The 26,069-nt window shown below is 37.5% G+C and overlaps 1 protein-coding gene and 1 pseudogene across 4 annotated transcripts in view; both read right to left on the bottom strand.

The window, feature by feature from the left end:
- The window catches only part of ANKHD1 (ankyrin repeat and KH domain containing 1), a 153,332-nt gene that overhangs the window by 6,454 nt on the left and 120,809 nt on the right, over nt 1-26,069 (bottom strand). For all 4 annotated transcript variants that reach the window (XM_004477843.5, XM_058279788.2, XM_012519396.4 and 1 more), the window contains 14 exons: nt 25,531-25,676; nt 25,280-25,391; nt 24,674-24,819; nt 23,520-23,662; nt 22,875-23,088; nt 20,424-20,599; nt 19,292-19,454; nt 16,866-16,961; nt 16,306-16,422; nt 5,551-5,725; nt 4,366-4,822; nt 3,022-3,168; nt 1,795-1,944; nt 11-1,623 (listed from right to left, as the gene is read on the bottom strand). In XM_004477843.5, coding sequence (XP_004477900.2) covers nt 11-1,623; nt 1,795-1,944; nt 3,022-3,168; nt 4,366-4,822; nt 5,551-5,725; nt 16,306-16,422; nt 16,866-16,961; nt 19,292-19,454; nt 20,424-20,599; nt 22,875-23,088; nt 23,520-23,662; nt 24,674-24,819; nt 25,280-25,391; nt 25,531-25,676 — 3,855 coding nt within the window. The remainder of the gene's footprint in view (nt 1-10; nt 1,624-1,794; nt 1,945-3,021; nt 3,169-4,365; nt 4,823-5,550; nt 5,726-16,305; nt 16,423-16,865; nt 16,962-19,291; nt 19,455-20,423; nt 20,600-22,874; nt 23,089-23,519; nt 23,663-24,673; nt 24,820-25,279; nt 25,392-25,530; nt 25,677-26,069) is intronic.
- LOC131274316 (NADH dehydrogenase [ubiquinone] iron-sulfur protein 8, mitochondrial-like) lies at nt 5,633-16,282 on the bottom strand (annotated as a pseudogene).

Here is a 26,069-nt window from a genome sequence, read left to right as displayed (position 1 = left end):
AGTAACTTACCAACTGGACTAGTAGAAACTCGTTGGGAAGACGGTCTGAAGCCAGGTGCCTTGGAGTTGTCAGGGTGCATATTTTCCAAGTGTCCAAGTACAGAGTTACCCAGGAATGCTGACTGAACAGTGAACGAGGCATCTGCAGCAACTCGTGAGGACAATGGACCATCTCCCCAACCCTGGTTAGCTGGCACCTGACTGCTATCAAAAAGATTACTGAAGTGATTGAAAAGTGTGGCTGGGCCAAATGTAGGTGGCAAAGATTTATTTGCTGGGTTAATGTGCATCTGAGAACCATTCATAATGTTCATGGCTGAAGAAAGCTGCACTGCAGCTGGTGGGCCTTGAGGTGGTGTTAAAGGAACTGGATTTGTAACAAAAATAGACTGGGGATCCTGGTGCATAGTTGCATTTGGTACCACTGAGTAAAAAGAACCTCTGGGCTGCATTCGATGAGAAACTCGAGGTGCTGGTACAGGTAACTGAGGTAAATTACTGGTGTCCTGATTATCAGCAGCAGCCAATCTGGGTGATGCCAAAGTCAATGGAGCAGGTTCTGAGTTAGATGCAAAAGGCATTGACATAGGACTTAAATCTGACACTTTGGACGACTGTGTTTCCTCCTGTATGCTATGAGAAGGAGGAGTAGGACTATTGGATGTGTGAGTTTCTGGAGCTCCTGGGGTGTTGCTGGCAGAGCTACTGCAACTATTTGCAGTTGAAGACGGGGTACACAAGTTTGCTATGGGCTGGTCCTGTGTGGACACCTTCTCTTTGGGAGCTGGCACGGCAGAGAAAGAATCCATTTTTTGTGCAGAAAGCTGTGCTTGAGGAGTACTTGGGGGCAGAAACGTGGTGGGAACTTGCCCACTAGTGATAGGTGCAGAGGAGACAGAAGGCAGGGAACTACAAGTGCTGGTCACAGAAGAAATCACTGTTGTTGGAGGACTTGTCTTAGGCACACAGGCGAACAACTGCTTTCTGACTGATGAAGGAGTCCGGGCATTATTCACACACAATTGCTGACTGGCAGCAACTACAGAAGAGACAGTGATAGGACAACTTGCAGTAGCTAGTCCAGCAGGCTCTGAAGGTAAAACAGTCCCGTTCTGGCTAGGTAGACGGCCTGTATTATTATGCTTTGGAGAGCTACTTGTGTTGCCAGGATTCACAGGTCTCACTGGGAATGGTCCCCAAGTGTTAGGAGAGGGTGAAAAGGTTCCTCCAAACTGGGCCATGGGTAAGCGAGGATGCCGGATCTGTTGCATAGTTTGAGCAGCCAGGAGGGCAAAATGAGGGTGGGAATAAGCTAAAGGTAGAGAAACTGGGAAAGAAGAACGTACATTTGTTGGAACGTTCTTATTAAGTTTATTAGTGGGCTGGAACGTAGATAATGTTGTAGATTGTGAAGTTACAAGAGTTGGAGCACCCAAAGGAAATGCATTTTTACTGGAAGCCGCAGTGGTGCCTACTGCAGATGAAAAGTTTGCATGAATGGATTTGGTGCTGGCAGGTGTTCTGATGTGATTTTTAGGAATCAGGTCTTCCAGTTCTTTAGCAGGATCTTGAATAAGTGCATTGATAAGTTGAACTGCATATCTTGTTGATTCTGTACCACCCCTGGGGGAAAAACAAGACCCAAACATAAAAAAAAAAAAAGAAAAAAAAAAAAAGGCAGGTAATCTTAATCATCAACTAAAATTCTTGATACCATACTTAACAAAAGTCAGGTATGTTTCTTACAAAATGTAATTTCCACACAGAACCAGCATATACATTTTCCATAATTACCTTATTGTGATCATTCTCTCGCCATTCTTATCCTTTTGTTTATCCACATCAATATGGGCACCAGTAACATCTTGTATTGCTGTGATATTGCATCCTCCTCTTCCCATTATTCTGGACACCACTGAGGCTGGAACAGACAATTTCTTTGACCTATAAAATGAACACCACACATGAGCTTATGAAATCAAATGTCTTTGAATAGTAAAGGGTCTTTATTTTTAAAAATCTCGCAATAAGTATGTTCATGGGAGTTTATAGAATAATGTTTCTCAAGCCTTAAAAAAGTGATTTTAAAATTTTTGATAGAAACTGACATCTTTTATCAAATTTAATTTAGTAAAGGGAAAAACTGCACTGCCATTTAAAATAAAAAATGTATTTAAATCACCTGTATCTAAGGATTCAAATCTGCCCCAATTATCACACATTAATTTATTACAGGGAAGCAGATGAGGCTCAACTGATAGTGTCCGCCTATCACATGGGAGATCCAGGGTTCGGTACCCAGGGCCTCCTGGTCTGTGTGGTGAGCTGGCCCACGCGCAGTGCTGCTGTGCACTAGGGGTGCCGGCCCACACAGGGGTGTCCCCCAGTGCAAAGGAGTGGCCACTGTGCAAGAAGAGCCACCTGCACGAAACTGCAGCCTGCTTAGTGTGGCGCCACACACATGGAGAGCTGACGCAGTAAGATGACACAATAAAAAGACACAGATCCCCAGTACTGCCGAGAATACAAGTGGACACAGAAGAACACACAGGGAATGGACACACAGAGAGCAGACAATGGGGGGTGGGGGAATAAAATAAATAAATCTTAAAAAAAAAAATTACTACAATGACTATATGTTTTGACTCTTTGTAAATTAAAATAATGCATACTGTATTCTTAAACTTCATACAGAATAATACAGGCTAGTTTATACATTTTCAACCAATATCATCAGCTCATAACTAGCAATAAAAAAAGCCTTAGTTTTGACTTATATAAAGAGCAACTCATAGATTTCCAGAAAAGCCAACATTTGTTGTGTCATAAAAAATAAGAATGCAGAATTTATATATTGCTTATAATTTTGCTTTAGCTCATATTGGATTTAGTATGGCATTAAAATTTAAAATAATAACCACATTCACCCTATTCATTAATAGACTGCATAATTATTTTGCAAGAGAAGGTATACCTGTATAGTTTAAGAAGGCTAAAAAGATGAGATTAAATTCTACTTACCTTCGTATAACTTCTTTCCACCCTTCTTCTCTTTTTTGTCCCCTTTTAGGGCTAGCGAGATTCACCTTTATGTTTGGAGAGCTTAATGGCAATGGCATTGACTTGTAGTTTGTTGGCAAGGAATTAGGATTCACTTCACTTTCAAGTCTAAGAAGACAGAAATATCAAGTGCAAGAAAAGATAAATTTAAGATAGGAACTCAAGGGATTGTTCCTTTATAGACAAAGTTATACTGAAATACTTGAATTAAAATTTGGCATATCAAATTATTAAGAAGTCAGAAAAACAGAAATAGGCCAGAGTCCATCATCTATTTAAGTATTAAAATAGATTCTGAAGCCAAAAGTTGGGACAAATTGATAAAAATGACACAGAAAAATATAATCAAAGTTAAGAAGCATAATGTATGCAACCTACTGTCAAATGTTTAGAAAATAGATATATATATAGAGAAAAATACAACAAAAGTGGCAGAATGTTACAAGTTGGTAAATCTGGGTATTTGGGTAGAGGTGAATTAGAATTCTCTGTATAGATTCTGAACTATTCTTGCAACTATCCTTTAAGTATGAAATTATTTCAAAATAAAAGTTAAAAAGAAACATGGCAAAAATGAAGTTTCTCATGTAGTTTATAAATAAAACTGCTTCTCTAATAAAAAATAAAATAAAAATAAAATCAAGGATGCTAATATTTTCTTATAAGAATATGAATCTTATAAAAATTTTAAATCTCATTTCCTAATTAGCATATGATTAAGGACATTGGTGAATTTGTTTTGAATTCGTTTTGAAACAGACAATGTGATAGATATAAACTGTTTAACACAACTTGTGCTTAGAAAATGTACTTCAGGGACGCGGACTTGGCCCAGTGGTTAGGGCGTCTGTCTACCACATGGGAGGTCTGCAATTCAAACCCCGGGCCTCCTTGACCCGTGTGGAGCTGGCCCATGTGTAGTGCTGATGCACGTAAGGAGTGCCCTGCCATGCAGGGGTGCCCCCGCATAGGGGAGCTCTACATGCAAGGAGTGCGCCCCGTAAGGAGAGCTGCCCAGCATGAAAGAAAGTTCAGCCTGCCCAGGAATGGCACTGCACACATGAAGAGCTGACACAACAAGATGACGCAACAAAAAGAAACGCGGATTTCTGTGCCACTGACAACAACAGAGGCGGGCAAAGAAGAACATGCAGTGAATGGACACAGGGAGCGGACGGCTGGGGGTGGGGAGGGAGGAAAGGGAGAGAAATTAAAAATAAAATAAAATAAAATGTAATTCAAATTCCTGTGCCAGGAATCAAAAAGGAAAGGTGGATATAGAGATAATAAATGAGAAAGTTTTACCGTGTTTGAGTTTTGGAAGTGGCGGTACTTGTCTTTTCTTCTTGGGACTGGAGTAGCAGTGAGGGATACCTCCTATCATTAGAGGAATTCACATCCATAATGAAATTTAACTCTTGGCTTTTACCACCACTGCTACTCTCACTGTTGCAATCTGTGCTGTCCAAGTTATCTGAATCACTATTTCCACCTGCACCACCCCCTCTGGGCTCTCCATTTGTTTTATTTTTATCTGCCTTTTGCTGTGCTAAAGATATGTGTTGTTCTGGTGAAATTAAATGTGCAGTAGGAGGGGTCTCTTTTGTTTTGTTCTTCTTATTTTTCCGATTTGTGCTGGGGGTTGTTACCACATTGGCCCTTTTTTTCCCAAATACATTTGTGAATGTTGCAGATGTTGCAGAGATTCCAATTGTGGTGGTGGTGGTTGCACTAGGAGGTTCTATGGGAACTTCTTGCTCCACTGAAATCATCAAAAAAGGATACAAATCACACTCAGAGCCACAGATAAAGGCAAACTATGACAGAATATACCTAGTAACTCATATTAACTCAATCCTTTACATATTTTCCTTTCACTAATAAACAAATCTTTACTGCTGTTAAAGCAAATATACTATATCATATTTTGAGGTCTAAGTTTGTATAAAATATACAAGCTATTAATGTTCTTAAGATCTTAAATGCAAATCTCATTAATTAACCAAAAATCACAACCTAGTTTCAATTTAGGAAATTTTTCAAATGAGAAAAATAAAGCATTTGAGAATTAAAATTCAAATAGAACAAAATTATTTGCCTACTACAAGCACTGCAGGATCATACAATAAACAACAGCATGAGAGTAATGAACCTCACTCTCTAGTGATATTTCAGCACCATATAGCTTTGACACTGAAACTTAACCTAAAATTTATTAAGGAACTGAGGTAAGGTAGGGATGAACCTGAAGAAAAGCTGACAAACCTCTTACTGTATATCATTTTTAGAATATAAATGATGTTTTAAAAAACGATTTAAACTAAACTTCTTCAAATTATGTGCTTGCCTTGCTCCTTCTATGTGAGTTAAAGTTAATTGTCAATTTCAGAGTAAAGTCATCAAATATTGAACTATAGCAAAAAAGCACTCAAAATGAAGTTGATAAGCAAATGAGAACTTAATTACTAATTCAGATGGGTCATTTCTTACCATCTTCATCATTCTCCTCTTCATCTTCATCCTCTGGTAGTTCTGAATTTTCCTTAGGCTTGTTTTCCTCATCTTCTTCCTGTTTCCTTTTCTGTTCCTCTTTTTTCTTTTTTCTCTTTTCTTTTCTTTTCTCTCTTTTAGCTGCAAGAGCCTGCTTTCTGCTCTCTTCTCTTGACTGCAAATAAAGTAGGTATATCATTTTACCAGTAATACAATAACTTAAAGAATAAAATATTTTTTTGTTTTTTATTTTTCAAGGTTTATTTTTTATTTATTTCTCCCCCCACTCCCAGTTGTTTGCTCTCTATGTCCATTCAGTGTGTGTTCTTCTGTGTCGCTTGTATTGTCAGCGGCACCAGGAATCTGTGTCTCTTTTTTTGTTGCATCATCTTGCTGCATCTCTCTGTGTATGCGGTGCCACTCCTGGGCAGGCTGCACTTTTTTCGCGCTGGGTGGCTCTCCTTACGGGGCCTACTCCTTGCACGTGGGGCTCCCTTATGTGGTGGACACCCCTGTGTGGCACGGCACTCCTTGAGCACCATCAGCACTATGCGTGGGCCAGCTCATCACGTGGGTCAGGAGGCCCTGGGTTTGAACCCTGGATCTCCCATGTGGTAGGTGGATGCTTTACCCATTGAGCCAAATCCGCTTCCCTAAAATAATATTTTTGTGTATGGCACATGGGACTTTTCACAGATGTCATTTGTCTCTCACAAAACACATTTATAAAAGCACGGAAGAAAAAAAGGTAAAACTAGATATCACCAAAATTAAAAACTTTTGTGCTTCAAAGGACACCATCAAGAAAGTAAAAAGAGGGAAGTGTATTTGGCTCAACTGATAGAGCATCTGCCTACCATACCGGGGGTCTAGAGTTCAAACCCAGGACCTCCTGACCAATGTGGTGAGCTGGCACACGCGCAGTGCCGATGCACGTGAGGAGTGCCGTGCCATGCAGGGTGTTCCCCATATAGGGGAGCCCCACACGTAAGGAGTGCACGCTGCAAGGAAAGCCACCCTGTGCAAAAAAAGCGTAGCTTGCCCAGGAGTGGTGCCACACATACACAGAGAGCTGATACAGCAAGATGACAACAAAGAGACACAGATTCCCAATGCCACTGACAAGAACGCAAACGGGGACAGATAACACACAGCGAATGGACACAGAGAGCAGACAATAGGTGGGGGGGGGGTGAAGGGAAGAGTAATAAAGAAAATAAATAAAATAAAGTAAAAAGACAACCTACAGAAAAGGATAAAATTTTTGCATATCATGTGTTTGACAAGGGACTTGAATCTAGAATAAAGAACTATTACAGCTCAATAATAAAAAGAAAAAAAAAAAAAACAACTAAAAAGTAGACAAAGGACAAAGGACAATTCTCCAAAGAAGATATACAAATGGCCAATAAGTATGTGAAAAGACACTCAACACCACTAGCCATCAGGGAAAAGCAAGTAAAAACCACAATGAGATACCCACTTCACAACCCTAGGCTGACTACAATAAAAAAGATAGATGGTAAGTGTTGACAAGTTTGTGGAGAAAAACTGAAACCTTTATTTACTGCTGATGGGAATTTTAAATGGTGCAGTACTTTGTAAAATGATCTGATAGCTCCTCAAACAGTTAAACATAGAATTACCATATGACCTAGTATATTCCATTTCTAGATATATATCCAAGAGAAATGAAAACATGTACACAAATGTTCACAACAGTATTATTCATAATAACCAAAATGCTCATTAACTGATAAACAGATAAAATATTGCATCATTTATATAATGGAATATTGGCAATACAAAAGAAATCAAGCATTGATTATGCTACAATACAGATGAATATTATGAAGTAAAAGAAAAAATCACAAGGATCACTTATTATTCCATTTACTTTAAATGTCCAAAATAGACAAATCCACAGAGAAAAAAAGTAGATTAGTGGCTGCCCAGGGCTGGGGTTGAGAGTGGGTAGAGGTGTTGGGAGGTGAGAGCTAAGGAGTGTGGAATTTCTTTCTTTTTTTCAATTAAAAAAATTTTTTTTTATTACAGAAGTTGTAAACCTTCAAAACAATAATGCACATGTGCAGAATTCCCATACAACAACCCTTCACCAACACACCACACCGTTGTGGAATATTTGTTATAGATTATAAAATAATGTCATCAGACCATTACCATGTGGGATTTCTTTTGAGGATGATAAAAATGTTCTAAAATTGATTGTGGTGATAGATGGACAACTCTGAATATTATTAAAAGGATTAAGAGCAAACTGACTATTTAGGAAATTACTAACCATATGCTTGGATATTACACAAAATTAAAAATTATAGACGTGGAAGGAACCTTAACTAGTCATTTAATATTTCAACTTTCACTTATTTTAAAATGAATATACTATTACTATTTTTCCTGATTTTAACCATAATCAAGTTTGTCATGGAGGTACTGAAATTTCCTTAATTTCCTATTGATACAACTCTTAGGTTTAACTTTTCCCCCCCTATTATAAACAATGTGACAGTGGAAGTCTTTATATATTCACTTCTTTGGGCATTTGTAATTTTTATCTGAGGCTAAAGACCAAAAAGTGGAATGTCTGGAGTAAAGAGTATGTGTTTGTTTTTGAATTCATTTGTAAAGTGTCTCCATTAATAGCTATACTAATTTACACCATGCATTGAAGATCATATTAGAGTCCTAATCTCTCTACACCCTGTCAAGATATTTTCAAACAATAGTTATTTTCATTCTTTTACTGTGCATTTTTAAAAATTAATGATGTTGAGTACTCTCCATCTATTTATTGAACATTTGTATTTCTTTTTTCTGTGAAATGCTTATCCATGTAATTTTTTATTCTGGGTAGATTACCTTTTTCTCATTGATTTGTAAGAACTTTTTCAGTATTCAGAACAACTCTTTGTTCCCATATGCTGCAAATATTTTTCCTCGGTTTGTAATCTGTCTTTTAACTTTATTGTACTTACTGTTTTACAGTTGTTTTTTAAAAAAACTTTATGTATATAGATAAATATAACAATTTTTCCCATTATAAATGCTCATACTTGAAGTGAGGTTAAAAAAGGTTTCCTTGGGAAGTGAACTGGGCCCAATGGATAGGGCATCTGCCTACCACATGGGAGGTCTGCGGTTCAAACCCTGGGTCTCCTTGACCCACGTGGAGCTGACCCATGCACAGTGCTAATGCATGCAAGGAGTGCCCCGCCATGCAGAGGTGTCCCCCATGTAGGGGAGCCCCACATGCAAGGAGTGCGCCCCGTAAGGAGAGCTGCCTAGCATGAAAGAAAGTGCAGCCTGCCCAAGAATGGCACCATGCACAAGGAGAGCTGACACAGCAAGATGCTGCAGCAAAAAAAAAAAACATTGCCGGTGCCGCTGATAAGGATAGAAGCGGGCACAGAAAAACACACAGCGAATGGACAGAGAGCAGACAACTGGGGGGGAGGCGGGAAGGGGAGAGAAATTAAAAAAAAAAAAAAAGGTGTCCTTAATCAAAGATAAAAAAAAAATCCCTGGCATTTTCTTCTAGTACTTTTCTGGTCTCAGTTTTTTTTTTTTCACATAAATATATTTATTTTTCATATACATTTTTAATCCATCTGGATTTTAAAGTATAATGTGAGGTAGGAATCTGCCCTACTCTGGAACAAGCTCACCAATTTGTACCAACGCTTTCGATGAATCAATCCCTTCCTTGGTGATGTGAAATTTCACCTTTTTTAAAAAATTTCACCTTTTATCACTTACTAATTTCATCTATTCATACAGTCTGTTTCTAAATTGTTGTGGTCCAATGGTTTGCTAGTGCCACAAGTGTAGTCAATGTAGCTTTATTTTGCATATTTTTGTTGTTTTGTTATTTTCTTGGTTATTTACACACCCTTATGCTTCCAGACAAACTTTAGAATTGATCTGCCTAATTCTCTAAAAACCCACTTAAGATTCTGATTGAAATTACTTTCAATTAATAGATTCATTAGGGGAAAATGAACACAATTACAATTTCTAATCCTGTAATCTACATAAAAGAAGGTATGTCTTTCCAATTTACTTTGGTATTATTTTATGTCTCTTAGAAAAGTTTTCTAGTTTTCTTCCTCTAGATCTATATTTTCAATGTAGTAGGCACTAGCTACATCTGGCTATTGAACACTTAAAATGTTGCTGGTCCAAACCGAGATGAGCTCTAAGTATAAAATACACATTGGATTTTGAAGACAGTACAAAAAAAAAAAAGTGTAAAATACCTCTACAATTTTGAGATTTAATTAATTTTTAAAATTTCATCCCCATACTCTGAGATGGCTCCCTTGATTGTTTGCTCATTGATTTTGCTTGTTGTCTGTTTGTTTCTTCTTTAGTAGGTACTGGGACCTGAACCTGGGACCTCCCAAGTGGGAGGCGGGTGCCTAACTGCTTGAGTCACATCTGTTGTCTGCTCCTTGTTTGTCTTCTTTAGGAGGAACCGGGAACCAAACCTGGAACCTCCAATGTGGGAGATGGGAGTTGAACTGCCTGAGCCACATCCACTCTCCCTCTAACAAATTTTATATTTATCACATTCTTGGGAAATATTTTTCATATGTTAGGTTAGATAAAATATATTATTAAAATGAATTTCAACTGTTTTTTTAAATTTTTAATATGGCTACTAGAAAATTAAAAATTACACATGTGAATCATGGTGTTTTTCTTTTGGGCAGCATTGTTGTAGATGGTGCATATGTGTTTACTTCCTAATTTTAAAATTTTGTTCTTATGAATGAAATATTTTCCTCTACTATAATATATTTCCCGATTATTTCTGAGGTAAAGGTAATGACTGTTGCACATTTATCTCTTTTTGAGGGGTCAGAGTTATTTTATATGGGCAGCAGGCTGTGGTGGTGGTGGGGTCACCAGTACAGGTAGCTGACGTGGGTGTTGGCAGCAATCTCAGCTCCCACTTGCCCCCATTCTTGAGCCATTTTTGCCTGTTGTACAGCAGCTACTCAGGTATCTCTATGGAGAACTCAAAAGCTGCGGCATCCACATGGCAAGCCTCCTGGCAGAAGCTGCAGGAGATGCACTCGATATGTCAGTGTCAGAGGATAGTCCAGTAGCTGATGTGAACCCATGGCTCTGCCTCAATGGTGATGGCCTGGGCAGGGCAAACAGCTCATGGAGCTTGCAGGCGATGCACTGCTTCTCCCTGGATGGATACTGGTGCCAGGCATGCTGCCCATGAAGAATGGGCTCAGTGGGCCCTTCTCAAACTGGTAGTTGATGGTGGCTGGTTCCTGGAACAGGTAGCTCAGGGTCATGCCTAGGCCTTGGGTGAGTTTGGTCCACATCAGGGTCTGAGTTGGTCATGGATTTCATGTCCATCTTTGCCTCCTTCATGTTCAGGTAACTTATAGGTAGCCACAACGGAGCTGTTTTGGAGGCTTCGGGTACCAGGACATCTCTGCACGCAGCCAGGGCCAGGATCCACAGAAGCGCCAGCAGTCAGGTGATGCATCTCGAATTGCTGCCACTCTTTCCCTGCCTCCATATTTATCTTAAATCCAGCTAACTAAATAAATTTTATTAGTTCTCACAATGTTTTCCAATTGACTCTCTTGGATTTTCTACAAAGAGAGATATAACATCAACAAATTCTAACTTTGTTTTCTTTTTCATTATTTTTTATTACCCTTCTTTTTCTTGACTTGCTGCAATGCCTAGAACCTCCAGAACAATACTGAATAACAGCAGTGATAATGGGTATTTTGCATTTGGATTTAATGGTAGACCTGGAGCATTTCATTATTAAACATATTTAACTTTAATATCAAATACTCAATACTCTTTATCAAGTTAGCAACCTTTTCTTCTGTCTTAGCTCAATAAGTTGTTTCTTTATTAAAGCAAAAGTCAGTGTTGAAATTTTAGTAACTCTCTGGATGATGTATTTTTCCTTTCTTCAATCATCAAAAAATATAACTTCATGTTAACACTATATCTTACATTCACAATAACTCTACTTGATCATGGTGGGTTTTTCTTAATTTGTTTTTTTATTAGAGAAGTTTAAGCTTACAGAAAAATCATACAGAAAATACTGTTCCCATGTACCTTCCCTATTATTAACACTTTCCTATTATTAACACTTTCCTTTTAGCATGGTACCTTTGTTACAATTGATGAAAGAATATTACAATTATACTATTAACTATAGTCATGGTTTACATTAGGATTATTTATTTTCCCCCATATACCACCTTATTATTAACATCTTGCATTAATATGGTATATTTGTTATAATTCATGAAAGATATTTTTATAATTGTACTATTAACTATAGTCCATTATTTACAATAGGGTTCACTGTAAGGTACAGTCCTATGTTTTGTTTTGTTTAAAGATTTATTTTATTTTATTTCTCTGCCCCCGCCCCGACCCAGTTGTCTGTTCTCTGTGTCCATTTGCTGCATGTTCTTTTTGTCCACTTCTGTTGTTGTCATGGCACGGGAATCTGTGTTTCTTTTTGTTGCATCATCTTGTTGTGTCAGCTCTCCGTGTGTGCAGTGCCATTCCTGGGTAGGCTGCACTTTCTTTCGTGCTGGGCGACTCTCCTTACGGGGCGTGCTCCTTGCACATGGGGTGCCCCTACGCGGGGAACACCCTGCGTGGCAGGGCACTCCTTGCGCGCATCAGCACTGCACATGGGCCAGCTCCACACGGGTCAAGGAGGCCCAGGGTTTGAACCGCGGACCTCCCATGTGGTAGACGGATGCCCTATCCATTGGGCCAAGTCCACTTCCCTTCATTCTTTTGCAAATGGCTATCCAGTTTTCCCAGCACCGTTTATTGAAGGGGCTATTCTTTCTTATTGAGTGGCTTGAGAGCCTTGTCAAAATGGCTGTCATGACTCCCCTGAGTTGGTTTTTTGTTTGTTTGTTTGCTTGTTGTTTGTTTTTTGGAGGCATTGGGAACTGAACACAGGACCTCCAATGTGGGAAGCAGGCGCTCAACTGCTTGAGCCACATCTGCTGCTGGTTGTTAGAGTTTTGATTGGGATTAGTTGAATCTGTAAATCATTTTGGGTAGAACAGACAACTGAACAATATTTAGTCTTCCAATCCTTAATGTCTTCCCATTTATCTAGATCTTTGATTTCTTTAAGCAATCTTTTGTAGTTTTCTGTGTATAAGTCCTTTACATCCTTGGTTAAATTTACTTCTAGATATTTGATTCTTCTAGTTGCTATTTTAAACAGATTTCCCCCCTTGATTTCTACTCTAGATTGCTCATTACTAGTGGATAGAAGCCCTACTAATTTTTGTGTGTTGATCTTGTACTCCACTACATTGCTCAATGTGTCTTTTAGCTCTACGAGCTTTGTTGTAGATTTTTTTGGGACTTTCTCTATATATATAGGATCATATCATCTGCAAATAGTCACAGTTTTACTTCTTCCTTTCCAATTTGTATGCCTTTTATTTCTTTTTATTGCCTAATTGCTCTGGCTAGATCTTCCAGTACAATGTTGAATAACAGTGATGACAGTAGGTATCCTTGTCTTTTTCCAGACCTCAGAGGGGAAAGCTTTCAGTTTTTTATCATTGAGTATCATGTTAGCAGTGGGTTTTTCATATATGTCCTTTAATAGGTTGAGGAAGTCTCATTCTATTCTTATTTTTCTAAGTGTTTTTATCAAGAAAGGATAATGGAGTTTGTCAAATACCTTTTCTGCCATCACCTGAGATGATTAAGTATTTTTTTCCCTTCATTTTGCTAATGTGTTATATTACATTAATTGATTTTCTTATGCTGAACCACCCTTGCATACATGTGATAAATTCCACTTGATCATGGTATATAATTTTAACATGCTGTTGGATTTAGTTTGCTGGTATTTTGTTAAGGATTTTTGCATCTATATTTATATATATATTTATACGAGAAATTGGTCTGTAATTCTCTCTTTTAGTAGTTAGTATTTTTATCTGGCTTTGGTATTAGGGTGATGTTGGCCTCAGAATGAGTTAGATAGTGTTCCTTCCTCTTCCATTTTTTTGAAGAGTTTGAGTAGGACTGATATTAACTCTTCTTGAAATGCTTGATAGCATTCATCTGTGAAGCCATCTGGTGGGGCTTTTTTTCTTTGTTGGGAGGTTTGCGATGACTGGTTCAATCTCTCTATTTTTAACTCACACTTCTATTTCTTCTCGAGTCAGTGTAGGTTTTGATATATTTCTAGGAATTTGTCCATTTCATCTAGGTTACTGAATATGTTGGCATACAGTTTTTAATAGTATCCTCTTACTATCCTTTTTATTTCTTTGGGGCCAATAGTAATGTCTCCCCACTCATTTCTGATTTTATTTTATTTTTAAAAGATTTATTTATTTCTCTCCCCTTACCCTCCATTGTCTGCTCTCTTTGTCCACTTGCTGTGTGTTCTTCTGTGTCCGCTTGTACCCTCAGTGGCACTGGGAAACTGCGTTTCTTTTTTGTTGCATCATCTTGGTATGTCAGCTCTCTCTGTGTGTGGCGCCACTCCTGGGCGGGCTGTGCTTTTTTCACACAGGGGGGCTCTCCTTGCAGGGTGTACTCCTTGCGTGTGGGGCACTGTCACATGGGATCGCCCCTGCATGGCATGGCACGCCTTGTGCATGGCAGCACTGCGCATGGGCCAGCTCACCACACAGGTCAGGAGGCCCTCGTTATTGAACCCTGGACCCTCCCATATGGACGCTCTATCAGTTGAGCCATGTCTGCTTCCCATCATTTCTGATTTTATTTATTTGTGTCTTCTTTTTTTCTTTGACAGTCTAGCTAAAGGTTTGTCAATATTATTGATATTTTCAAAGAACCAAATTTTGGTTTTGTTAATGTTTTCTATTGTTTTTTAACTTCTCTACTTTTATTTCTGTTCTAATCTTTATTATTTCTTTCCTTCTGCTTGCTCAGTTTTGTTTGCTGTTCTTTTTCTAGCTCCTTCAGGTATGCAGTTAGGTCTCTTTGATTTTAGCTCTTTCTTCTTTTTTAATGTAACCATTTAGGGCTATAAATTTCCCACTTAGCATTGCCTTTGCTGCATTCCGTAAGTTTTGATATGTTGTGTTCTTGTTTTCACTCGTCTCAAGATATTTACTGAATTCCCCTGTTATTTCTTCTTTGACCCAGTGATTGTTTAAGAGTATGTTATTTAACTCCAATATATTTGTCGATTTTCTAGGTCTCTGCCTGGTATTGAATTTGATTCCATTATGGTCAGAGAAATTACTTCGTATAATTTCAATCTTTATAAAGTTTACTGAGCCTTGTTTTGTGACCCAAAATGTGGTCTACCCCAGAGAAGGAAAGGAATAGAGTACTATAAAAAAGAATAGGAGGGTGGTGGACTTGGCCCAGTGGTTAGGGCATCCATCTACCACATGGGAGGTCCGCGGTTCAAACCCCGGACCTCCTTGACCCATGTGAAGCTGGCCCACATGCAGTGCTGATGTGCGCAGGGAGTGCCATGCCACGCAGGGGTGTCCCCTGCGTAGAGGAGCCCCACCTGCAAGGCGTGCACCCAGTAAGGAGAGCCGCCCAGCGCGAAAGAAAGTGCAGCCTGCCCAGGAATGGTGCTGCACACACGGAGAACTGACGCAACAAGATGACACAACAAAAAAAAGAAAACACAGATTCCTGTGCCGCTGACAATAACAGAAGGAGACAAAGAAGACGCAGCAAATAGACACAGAGAACAGACAACCAGGGTGGGGGGGAACAGACAACCAGGGTGGGGGGCGAGGGGAGAGAAATAAATAAATAAATCTTAAAAAAGAAAAAAAGAACAAGAGGAATTAGGGAAGGATTCTCTGAGGAGTAACATTTTAAAAGGTATATCCAACTGTTTTGGGATGCAATGTTCTGTATCGTCTGTTAGATCTAGTTCATTATCGTAAGTTCTCTGTTTCCTTATTTATCTTCTGTCTTGATGTTCTATTGATAAGACTGCTATCTTGGTGGACTGACCATTTTATTAATATATAATGTCCTTTGTCTCTTCTAACAGCTTTTGACTTAGTCTATTTTGTTTAATATTAACAGAGCTTTCACAGCTCTTTTTTGGTTACTATTTGCATGGATTATCTTCTTCCATCCTTTCACTTTCAACCTATTTGTGTCTTTGGATCTAAGGTGAGTCTCCTGTAAACAACATATAATTGCAGCATGCCTTTTTATCCATTCTGCCTTTTGGTAAGTATCTTTTGATTGGGGCATTTACTCCATTAACATTCAGTGTTATTTACTGCAAATGCAGTACTTACTTCAGCCAGTTTATCCGATGGTTTTTATGTCTTTTCCTTTATTGCAGCCTCCTTTTCTGTACAGTTGATCTTTCATGATGTATCTGACTGATTCCTTTCTCATTTCTGTATATATTTTAAGTACTTTTTTTGTGGTTACCCTGGGATTTGTATTACACAATCTATACCTATATCCTACCAATTTGAAAAGATACCAATGTGGCTTCAGTAGTATATGTGCTCTCTATTCCTATATCCTTCTGTTTCCCCTTGAATATTAATCTAGTCCCTCTAAAAATATATTTTATGAATGATAGGTCAGAATAAAAAAGTTGGTATGACAATCTATTAACCACTTCCTTCAAAGTAGATTTTGCTAAGGTTATTGGTCACACCAATGGCAAATCTATTCTAGGAGGTTTTCAACAATTTCTAAGAAGGAAAATAATTTCCTGCTTACCTTTTCCAGATCAAGTTCCTTTAAAAGAATACTTGCATTCTTATTTGCTTCTGCAGCCTGCTGGTCTTTAGCCTTCACAATTGTCTCAACACATTGGTGACATTTTTTCAATAGTTCCTATAGTGGAAATTGGAATGATATAAATATAGGAACACATATAAACAGACCAAATAAAACTTGAGCTGATGAATGCACCAAAGCCTAGGCATCAAAGCTCAAACAACTGAAAATGCAATAAACAAATGAAAGTATCCTTTGAGTCTAGTCATATATGTTTTTTAATCAAAATAAGGCATCATTTCCTAAAAGCCAGGTGAATACAGGCTAATAATTTCGCTTAGCTACAGTCACGCAATTATGGTCCACAGTATGAAGGAAATCTCAAAATAAGCTTATCAATAGTATTATATCTATCTATTTTGCAAATGGAGAAACTAAAGCATAGAAATATCATGTGCTGAGCCCCTTAGAGGACTAAAAGAACAGGCTTCTAATTGTATTATCTTGGCACGTAATTCCATAACGAACAAAAATAAGCTTCAACAGCATGTTAAACTTACCTTATCTGTAATTGTTGCTATGTATCTCATGCATTCAATATCAGAAGGGAACTGATTAACTTCCTTTACCATATATTGAACAACTTTTACATGACCCTGTAGAGAGTACAACCAAAATATTCAAAAGAATCCCTTGAAATTTTGCATACATGCTTAAAAACTTAAAGGGTAAATTTAAATGTGTAGTGATACTTCCAGATTGCTGACTAAATTTAAAATAGAAATTATGAAAATAACAGTATTCAGTTTATAAACAGGAAAAGGTAAGTACAACATGCTCAGGAACAGATGGTAGACCCAAAGATATTTCATCTGAATTTAATTAATCAGCTCACTTCCCACTCAAAGTAGAAACATTAATTGTAGAAAAACAATACCTCCTAGAAAAGATCTGTTAATAAAGTAAAAATTGGTGATGTGAAATGAACCTCAGTATAAAAGGGCAATTAGTCCTAAAACAAAGAGGATACTCTAGATTTGAAAGCATATATCCATGTAACCTGCACCTTATGAAGATATAAAACATTTCCATAACCGTAAGAAGGTCCCTCATGCCTGTTTTCTCAATTAATTCCCTGCATTACCTTGACTCTACCTTACTAAACCAAACAAGGTAGAGGGTCACATTTATTCGAGCCCTATGATTTGAAATTAATTTTATACAGATCTATTTTAACAGAACCACACTAGTGTAGTTTCCCCTTACTAAGGTTCGAAAGCATCTGATTAGTGTCAAAAATCAGAAAAGTCCCTTTAAGGCAGAGACTTAAGAATGAGTGATATAAGTGTATACACTGATCAAACTCATTAAATAGTGTAAATTATATCACAATTAAAAAGAAAAAGTTGAAAAAAGAATTAAGTCTAGAAAATATTTGAAGATTTTCTTTGAAGATACATAGCTTATATGGCTCTTATTCAGTAGTTATTCTGTGGCAACCTAGTACGTGTCAGGCACTGTGCTAAACAACTGAGTATAAATGGTGGTAACTCAATCTGATTTATTGGACTTACCACACTCAGCTAAGATGGAGGTGAAGAAGGACAACCACCACACCATGGAGTCTAGAGTGATTACAACTGAAAATGGGAGGATTGCATCCAGCATCCAGGTGGAATCTGAGCCTCCTCTTGACATAAAGGTGCAATGGACACAACCAATCCAGTGTCCACATAGAAGAGGTGGCATTGGATTGGGAAAAGTGGACATAATGGACAAAGGGTATGGGGAAAGGCAGGAAGAGATGAGAGGTGGAGGCGTCTTCGGGACATGGAGCTGCCCTGGATGGTGCTTCAGAGGTAATCACCGGACATTGTAAATCCTCACAGGGCCTACATGATGGAATAGAGGAGAGTATGGGCCATGATGTGAACCAATGTATATGAGGTGCAGAGGTGCCCAAAGATGTACTTACCAAATCCAATGGATGTGTCATGATGATGGGAACGAGTGTTGTTGGGGGGGGGGGAGAGGGGGGGGTGGGGTTGAATGGGACCTCACATATATATTTTTAATGTAATATTATTACAAAGTCAATAAAAAATAAAAAAATTAAAAAAAAAAAAAAAAAAAGACTTGGAGTAAAAAAAAAAAAAGGTGGTAACTAAGACATTTGTGAATTGGTCCTCATGGAACTTCCAGTCTAGCTGGGGAGAAAGGCATTTAAAAAAATATGTATTGGAATATATAATTACAAATTGGGTAAGTACTATGAAGGAAAAGAATAGTGTACTGTAAAAAGAGAACAGAAAGAGGAATTAGGGAAGGACTTTCTGGGAAGTGCCATTTAAAATGGGAACCAGGGGATTATTAGGAGTAAGGCAGTTGAAAAGCAAGGAAAAAAAAAACAATTCCCAAAGAGAAAACCAAAAAGCAAAGGCCCTGAGGCAGTTAATAATCTAGGTGCAATCTAGGCTAGTAGCTGTGTAGGGAGCGAAGGAAGAGCACGGTATGAATGACTGGTCTAGGGAGGGTGGCATGAGCCATATGTAGGCTATTTTAAGGAGTTCATAGTTTACCACAATTGCAATTAGAAGATTTTAATAAAATAAAGCAGGAAAGTGGGCCCTAATACACACAGGAATTAATAAGTTTTATGAAAGTGTCTACTGCTTTTTGTTCCTCCTTAAGGAAGATTTATCTATCAGCTCATTATATGTCTCCTTAAATCTGTTTTATGTACAGCACCATAACAGAACTAGTCAAGACACCAAGTGATTTATCAACAAAGTTGCCTGTAACAAACTACCACAGGGTTCTTAGCGTTGGCCACAAAGGAAGCGGAAAGAGCAGTGATTTGTGTATGGAAACATGCATGTCAATATATTACATTTTCCAAATCGACTTATTTTTTCTCACATGGTTTCAACTTAGAATTGGTTTAAAATTATTAAATTTATCTCTCTTTTCTTCCATATTATATTACCTTGCGAAATGCTGACATTAGAGGTGTAATTTTCCGGTTATCTGCTGCATCCACATCAGCACCTGCTTGCACTAGCAACTGCACTACATCAAAATGACCACCATTGGCTGCCAGCCAGAGTGGTGTGTTTCCTTTCTTGTTACGAACATCAATATGGGCTCCCCTATAAAATCAGAGAATGTTAATATAGTTTTTTTCCCTCAGATATACTTTGTTTATCTCTTGCCACCCCCTCATTATTTGCATTTGCTGTTTCTGTTCATTGTGTGCTAGTATTCCTTTTAGGAGGCACCAGGAACTGAAACCCAGGACCTCCTGTGTGGGAGGGAGGCGGCTAATGGCTTGAGACACCTCCACTCCCTGTTTTGTTGGATCTCTCGTTATGTTTTCCTCCTTGTGTCTCTTGATGAGTCAGGCTGTCATACCAGCCCATCACATCAGCTTGCTGTCTTGTCGTGTTCTTTAGGAGGCACCTGGAAATAAACCTGGGACCTCCATGTGTTAGGTGGGAGCCCAGCTGCTTGAACCACATTCACTTCCCAATATAGTTTCTTATGGGAACACATGCTTTTTCTAGTTTTCTCTATCACCAACCCCCCCCCCCCCCACTTTAAAGATTTTATTTATGCCCCACCCCACACTTTGCGCTCACTGTCTGCTCTGTGTCCATTTGCTGCACATTCTTCTGTGTCAGCCTGTCTTCTTTTCTAGTGTTCTCTTTAGGAGGCATTGGGAATCATTCCTGGGACCTTCCAACGTGGGACCAGAAGCACTCATTTGCTTGAGCCACCTTAGCTCCCTGGTTTACTGTATCTCTCACTGCCTGTCTCTTCTCTGTGTCTTTTTTGTTGCATCATCTTGTTGTGTCAGCTTGTCATGCAGGCCAGCTTGCCTTCACCAGGAGGCCCTGGGAACCAAACCTGGGACCCTCCATATGGTAGATAAGAGCCCAATCAGTTGAGCCACATCAGCTTCCCTCTATCATCTGTTGTTATCTCTTACAAGATAACATGGAAATAGTCTATCCTTGTAAATGTCAACAAAATAAAATAACTTTTATTAACTTTAAAGGCTCTGAAAAGTTAAAGGGACCATAGAAAGTTCTGGGTATATTAATACAAAATAGACCCACCTATGAATCAGGAGCTCACAAAACTTGTAGTGACCTTTGTCTGCTGCTATTGTTAAAGCAGTATCTCTTGAGGAAGGCACAGGGGGGGCATTGACATCTGCTCCTTTATCAAGGAGAACTCTTCCAACCTCTGCATACCCTCCAGAAGCAGCTTCCATCAAGGGGGTAAGACCAGTCTGTTTAAACCAAAAAATTATGTAAGCAAATTATTATCATTTCTTTAAAATACTAAAACAATGGACTTTTAAGAGGATTCTATTTCTGATTTTCTCTCAAAGAAGTGCTAAACAATTTTCAGTCTTGAATTTGACTAAACAGCAAGTGAAAACTGTTAGATTCAATTAGAGGTGCTTGAATGAATTCACTTATCAGAGCATACTACTTCATACTGTAAGAAATGATTTCATAAATACTATGATTATAAATTTACATATTAGATAATAGTATCTCTACACAATGAATATATTTTTTAAAGGTATGCTCACAATGTTCAATGAGAAAAATCTTTTTAGAATATATTCTATCTGAGAAGGCAGTATGCTAAACAATACAGGATAAATTCCTTCAATCCTACTCAAACTTTGGCAAAACAGATAAATATATCACTTAATAATTGTTTTACATATGTGTCTTTTGGGCATTAGTCTCCAACACTTTTGTCAAAGGACATTTCCTATTGATATTATTACCCAAATCTTGATTTCTCTAGAACCTTTAATAACTGAGTCACACTGAATGCCTGTAATACAAAAAGACAAGCTGATGGCAAGAAAGGCTTATCTCTCTTTGTATAATGAAAAGTCTGAAGGAAAACTATACTTCCCCATTTCTTAGATTAAGAGAACATAAATATTGCATTAAATTTTAAGACATACAACTAGTGAAGCTCAGGAAGAAAATAAGAAATTTTCATTCAAACCTTTCTAATTTTAAATCACTACCAGGTTGGTGTTGTCAGATTACAGAGAGCTCCATTTAATGTACATTTTTTCTGGGCTCTAGATACCTAATAGTTCTAAGCAAAAAAATTCAAACCAATTACATAATAATATGTCATGAAACTGTCAGAATCTGTCATGGTAAGATTAGATTTTACTTGTTCTAATTTTATAAGCTATGCACTAATTTTTTTACTTGGGATTTTACTAATGTAAATTTTACTAATGTTGAATGAAATAAACCAGACACATAAGGACAAATATTGGATGGTCTCACTAATATGAACTAAATACAATGAGTAAATGCATGGAGGTAAACTCTATAGAGTATAGGCTATTAGGAGCTAGAATGTAGACTGAGAATGGGAGTTGATGTTTAATGTATGTAGACTTTTAAAAAAGGTTGTAAAAGTGTTGAAATGAATAGAGTTGATGGTAACAAATTATAGTGAACATAACTAATATTGCTGATTTATAAATGTAATTGTGGCTTAAGTCTGTGGATATAAATGCCAATTGAAAGGAAGCTAGAGAATATCTGGGGACTGTGTAACAGTGATTTCGGTGGTGGATAAAGATTGTGGTTAATACAGATAAAAGAATGTTCTTTTACAAAGTGTTAAGAATATGGTGATACACTGGAAAATTATGACTAATATAACTTATGGATGATAGTTAACAGTAATACTATAATATTTTTTGCAGCAAGGGCAAAGAAGATACTATATGAATTCTAAGGGACAACAACAGTGGGGTAAAGAAGGCAAAGGATTTTTCCTTTTGGGGTAATGAAAACATTCTAAAACTGTGATGACACCACAACTCTTGTGATGATAATGAGAGCCATCAAGTGTATACTTTGAATGGACTGTACAAAAGCATGGGACTATATAACACAGTGAAGCCTTTGGTGGAAGATGGACTGTGGTTAACAGAAAAAATGAGAATGTTCTCTCATGAACTGTAACAAGTATTTAATACTAATACAGGGTATTAATAATTAGGTGGGTCAGGGGGAAAATACACCGAATGTAAGATATGAGCTATAGTTAGTAGTAATATTTTGACAATGTTCTTTCATAGTTTATAACAAATGTTTCACAACAATGCAAGTTATTGGTGGTAGGGTGATATATGGGAGCACTGAATAATGACATGCATGTTTGTTTTATAAGTTCACAGCTTTTACTACAAATTTATTGTTCTGTATATTCATTTATGAAGGATATAGTTCAATAAGATTTTTAAAAAAATCAGTACTGGAAAAAAAGAGCTATTAGAGGCCAAAGTTGGATAAAAGCATGGATTCAGTTTTCTTAATCATTCACTGTCATTAATAAAAGTCATAAGTAGTGTAGTGTGTCACTGATCACTATATAGCACAATACCCCAATCCTGCACTGGGTATCAGTTTACTTAAGACAATTTAAAATATCTTCAAGTTGAGTTCAAGTGTCATGCTCTTCTTAATAGAAACAGAAATGAAATAGTTGACAAGTCATAAAATGCTTACCTTTGCCCTATGTTCAACATTAGCCTTTCGATCCAGAAGCAAACTCACAACTTCTGCTCGGCCTTGAAAACAGGCCAAGGTGAGAGCTGTGTTCCGATTGGTCTCTATCTGGGCGTTAATGTCTGAACCCATATCAAGCAGCAGTTTCACTGCAGGAACATGTCCATTCATTGCAGCCAACATCAGGGGAGAAATGCCTAGTTTACTGCCAGTCCTAAGGTGGGGGAAATGTGCTTAGAAAAATTTTAAAATATTGCTTTTTTTTTTTTTTAAAGCACAGAGAACTAAAGATAAAAATGTTTCAGGAAAAAGAAAGATTTCTGACACCAGTGAATAGAAATCTGTTTGGACTAATAATAAGAAATAGAAAAATCTCACAATTTTAAAACATAACCCTCATTTAGGGGTTATACATTTACAACCATACTTCACAAACTATATTCAGAAAAGAGATCTCTTTATAAGCATACACGTTAGCCAAAATAAGCTATGATTACTCAACATCACATTGTAGGAATAAATTGGCAACATTATCTTAATTATCTTTATTAAAAATGCTAACTGTCCAACATTTAGGGGAAGATATTTAAACTCTAAGGTAGTAACCTACTAATCATGAGTAAAAAATAAATGGACAGGTAATACCTTGAATTAATTTCTGCCCCAGCATTAAGCAGAATCTTAATGATATTAACATATCCTCCAGATGCAGCTAGACTCAGTGGTGTATAATCAGACACATTCCTATGTTCTTTATTGGCACCTCGAGCCAGCAGCAAGTCTACCACCTAAAAGTAAAATATGAACAGAGAAACCCAGTGTAGCAGTTTGATATAATTGATGAATTCCAAAAAGAAATATTGGATTATGCATATAATCTGATCTGTACCTGGGCATGACTGAGTTATGATTAGGGCGTTGACTCCCCACCCCTTGGTGGGTGTGGACGCATAGATAAAAGGCATGGTGAAGAACAGAGTTGAGGGTTTCTGATGAAGGAGTTTTGATGTTGGAGTTTGATGCTGAAGACTTAAGCTGGAGCCCCGGGAAGTAAGCTCCCAGAGGACAGAGAAGCCAGCCCCAGGAAGAAAGGAACCTTGAACCCAGAGAAAAGCAAGCCCCAAGAATGTAGGAACCCAGGAAGCCTAAACACTTGCAGGCATTGGCAGCCATCTTGCTCCAAATAGACTTTAATGAGGGAAGTAACTTATGCTTCATAGCCTGGTATTAGTAGGTTCCTAGCCCAAATAAGTACCCTTTATAAAAACCAACCAATTTCTGGTATTTTGCACCAGCACCCCTTTGGCTGACTAATACACCCAGTTTACACCAAGGATTCAACGTATAATATAGGAAGCACAAAGAAGTAGGACCTGTAACTTCCTTCGGTAAATTATATTTAATTAAGCCCTAAATATTCAAATATCAGTACTAGAGAAATGGATCCAATTTCACATCAAGAAAATCAGAGATATGAACTCTCAATTATATTGAAATAAGATGTTATTTCTATTTGTTAATTATTAAGGAATTAATTTGCTTTTCATATGTGTTAGGATTTGGTTCATTCAACCCCAATAAATGTAAAGATAAAGAAAAATTTTTATTTGGTCTAAAGGGTAAGAAATAGATTCCTTAAAAAGGCATTTACCATTCCCATTAAACTTATATAAATATCCCTTTCCTCAGAAAATATATGGAACATGTCAAAATTCATGTAAGTTTTATTCACATTGCTGAAATACTATCATATGCATAGTTAGAAATACAAGAAAAATGTTTACAAAATGAAAACACACCTCCTGACGTCCACCAGAACATGCTAATGAAAGTGGAGTATCCTTGGTTCGTTCAGATTGTGCTTCTATATCTCCACCTTTATCTAGCAGGATTTCAACAACTCCAACATGTCCTGCTGTTGCTGCCAGGATCAGTGGTGTGAAACCTAATTCAGGAAAAAATAATCTCACATTTGTGTGTTTACTTATTTAAGGGCAGCTACTGATGACCATTTAACATAAAACTGCTCTAAACCTTAATTTATTAGTGACAAAAACCCATAAATACCTGATGAAAAGGAAATGCCAAGTTAATAAAAACTATTAAAAAAACTATTAAAGTTTATATTCAGAATGAACTTTCATCCCTCTGCAAACTCTTCTACTTTGGATTAAGGAATAAGGCAAACACAATTTACTTTCCTTCACTGATGATCCACAGTCTAATTTTTTTATTTTTTGAGAATTCAATTCTGTAGATTAATGAATCTGGGTATTTCTAACTGAAATATGCTTACTCATCTTTGAACTGTAATAGCCTTGGAATTCTTTTGTTGATAACGAGAGAAATTTAATTTTTTCTGATGTAGCTACACTAAAATTTTATTTCTGATAAACATTTCTTACCTTTTTTGTCTCTGTGCTCAATTTTTGCATCTCGTGCAATCAGTACAGACACAAGTTCTTCATGACCGCCTGCACAAGCTAGTGTTAAAGCTGTGTCATGATTGCTCTCAGTCTAAGAAAAAATAAGATTTTTTTTTATAAAGCGGTTATCAATTGAGAAAATATTTTCACAATGAATACACAATGATAGTTTTCCTTCCCAGAGGAAATCAGAATGTGCAAAGTAAGTTTAAATAAAGCAGTCTACTCACATGAGCATCAATATCAACAGAAGGATATACAGGGAGCATAGACTGGGATGCCACGTTGCTTGCAGGCTGCGAACAGGGTTCAGGTGTCAGACATTCTGTGGTCTGAGAAGAACTGTTTGAACCAGTGGGCACTCTGCTACTCACAGCTGAAAAACAATATTCACACTGCTGAATTCTACTTAAAAAGAGTAAGGTCATTTGTATACAGAAAAACACAGAAAACTAATTTCTACAGTAGTAATAGAATATAGTGGTTGAGAACACAAGCTTTGGAACAGATGGATCTATGTTTGAATCCCAGTTCCATCAATGACTTTGTCATTTTGAGTAACTACTTTACTTCTCTGAACCTCAATTCTCCTTATGCATAAAATAGGGAAGGAACAGCCTTGTAGGGATGTGTGAAAGACCACCTGAGATAATGCAGGTAAAATAATTAGCACTGTACCTGATATATAGTACACATGATAAACAGTAGCTTTTTACATGCTCAATAAGGGAGAAATAATTTTCAATAAAGAAACCAAAGGAACTTTATA

This window comes from Dasypus novemcinctus, chromosome 2, assembly GCF_030445035.2.
Source record: "Dasypus novemcinctus isolate mDasNov1 chromosome 2, mDasNov1.1.hap2, whole genome shotgun sequence".
Lineage (NCBI taxonomy): Eukaryota > Metazoa > Chordata > Mammalia > Cingulata > Dasypodidae > Dasypus > Dasypus novemcinctus.
Note: the sequence above shows the minus strand (reverse complement) of the source record. Positions and strands in the feature narration are given on the sequence as shown.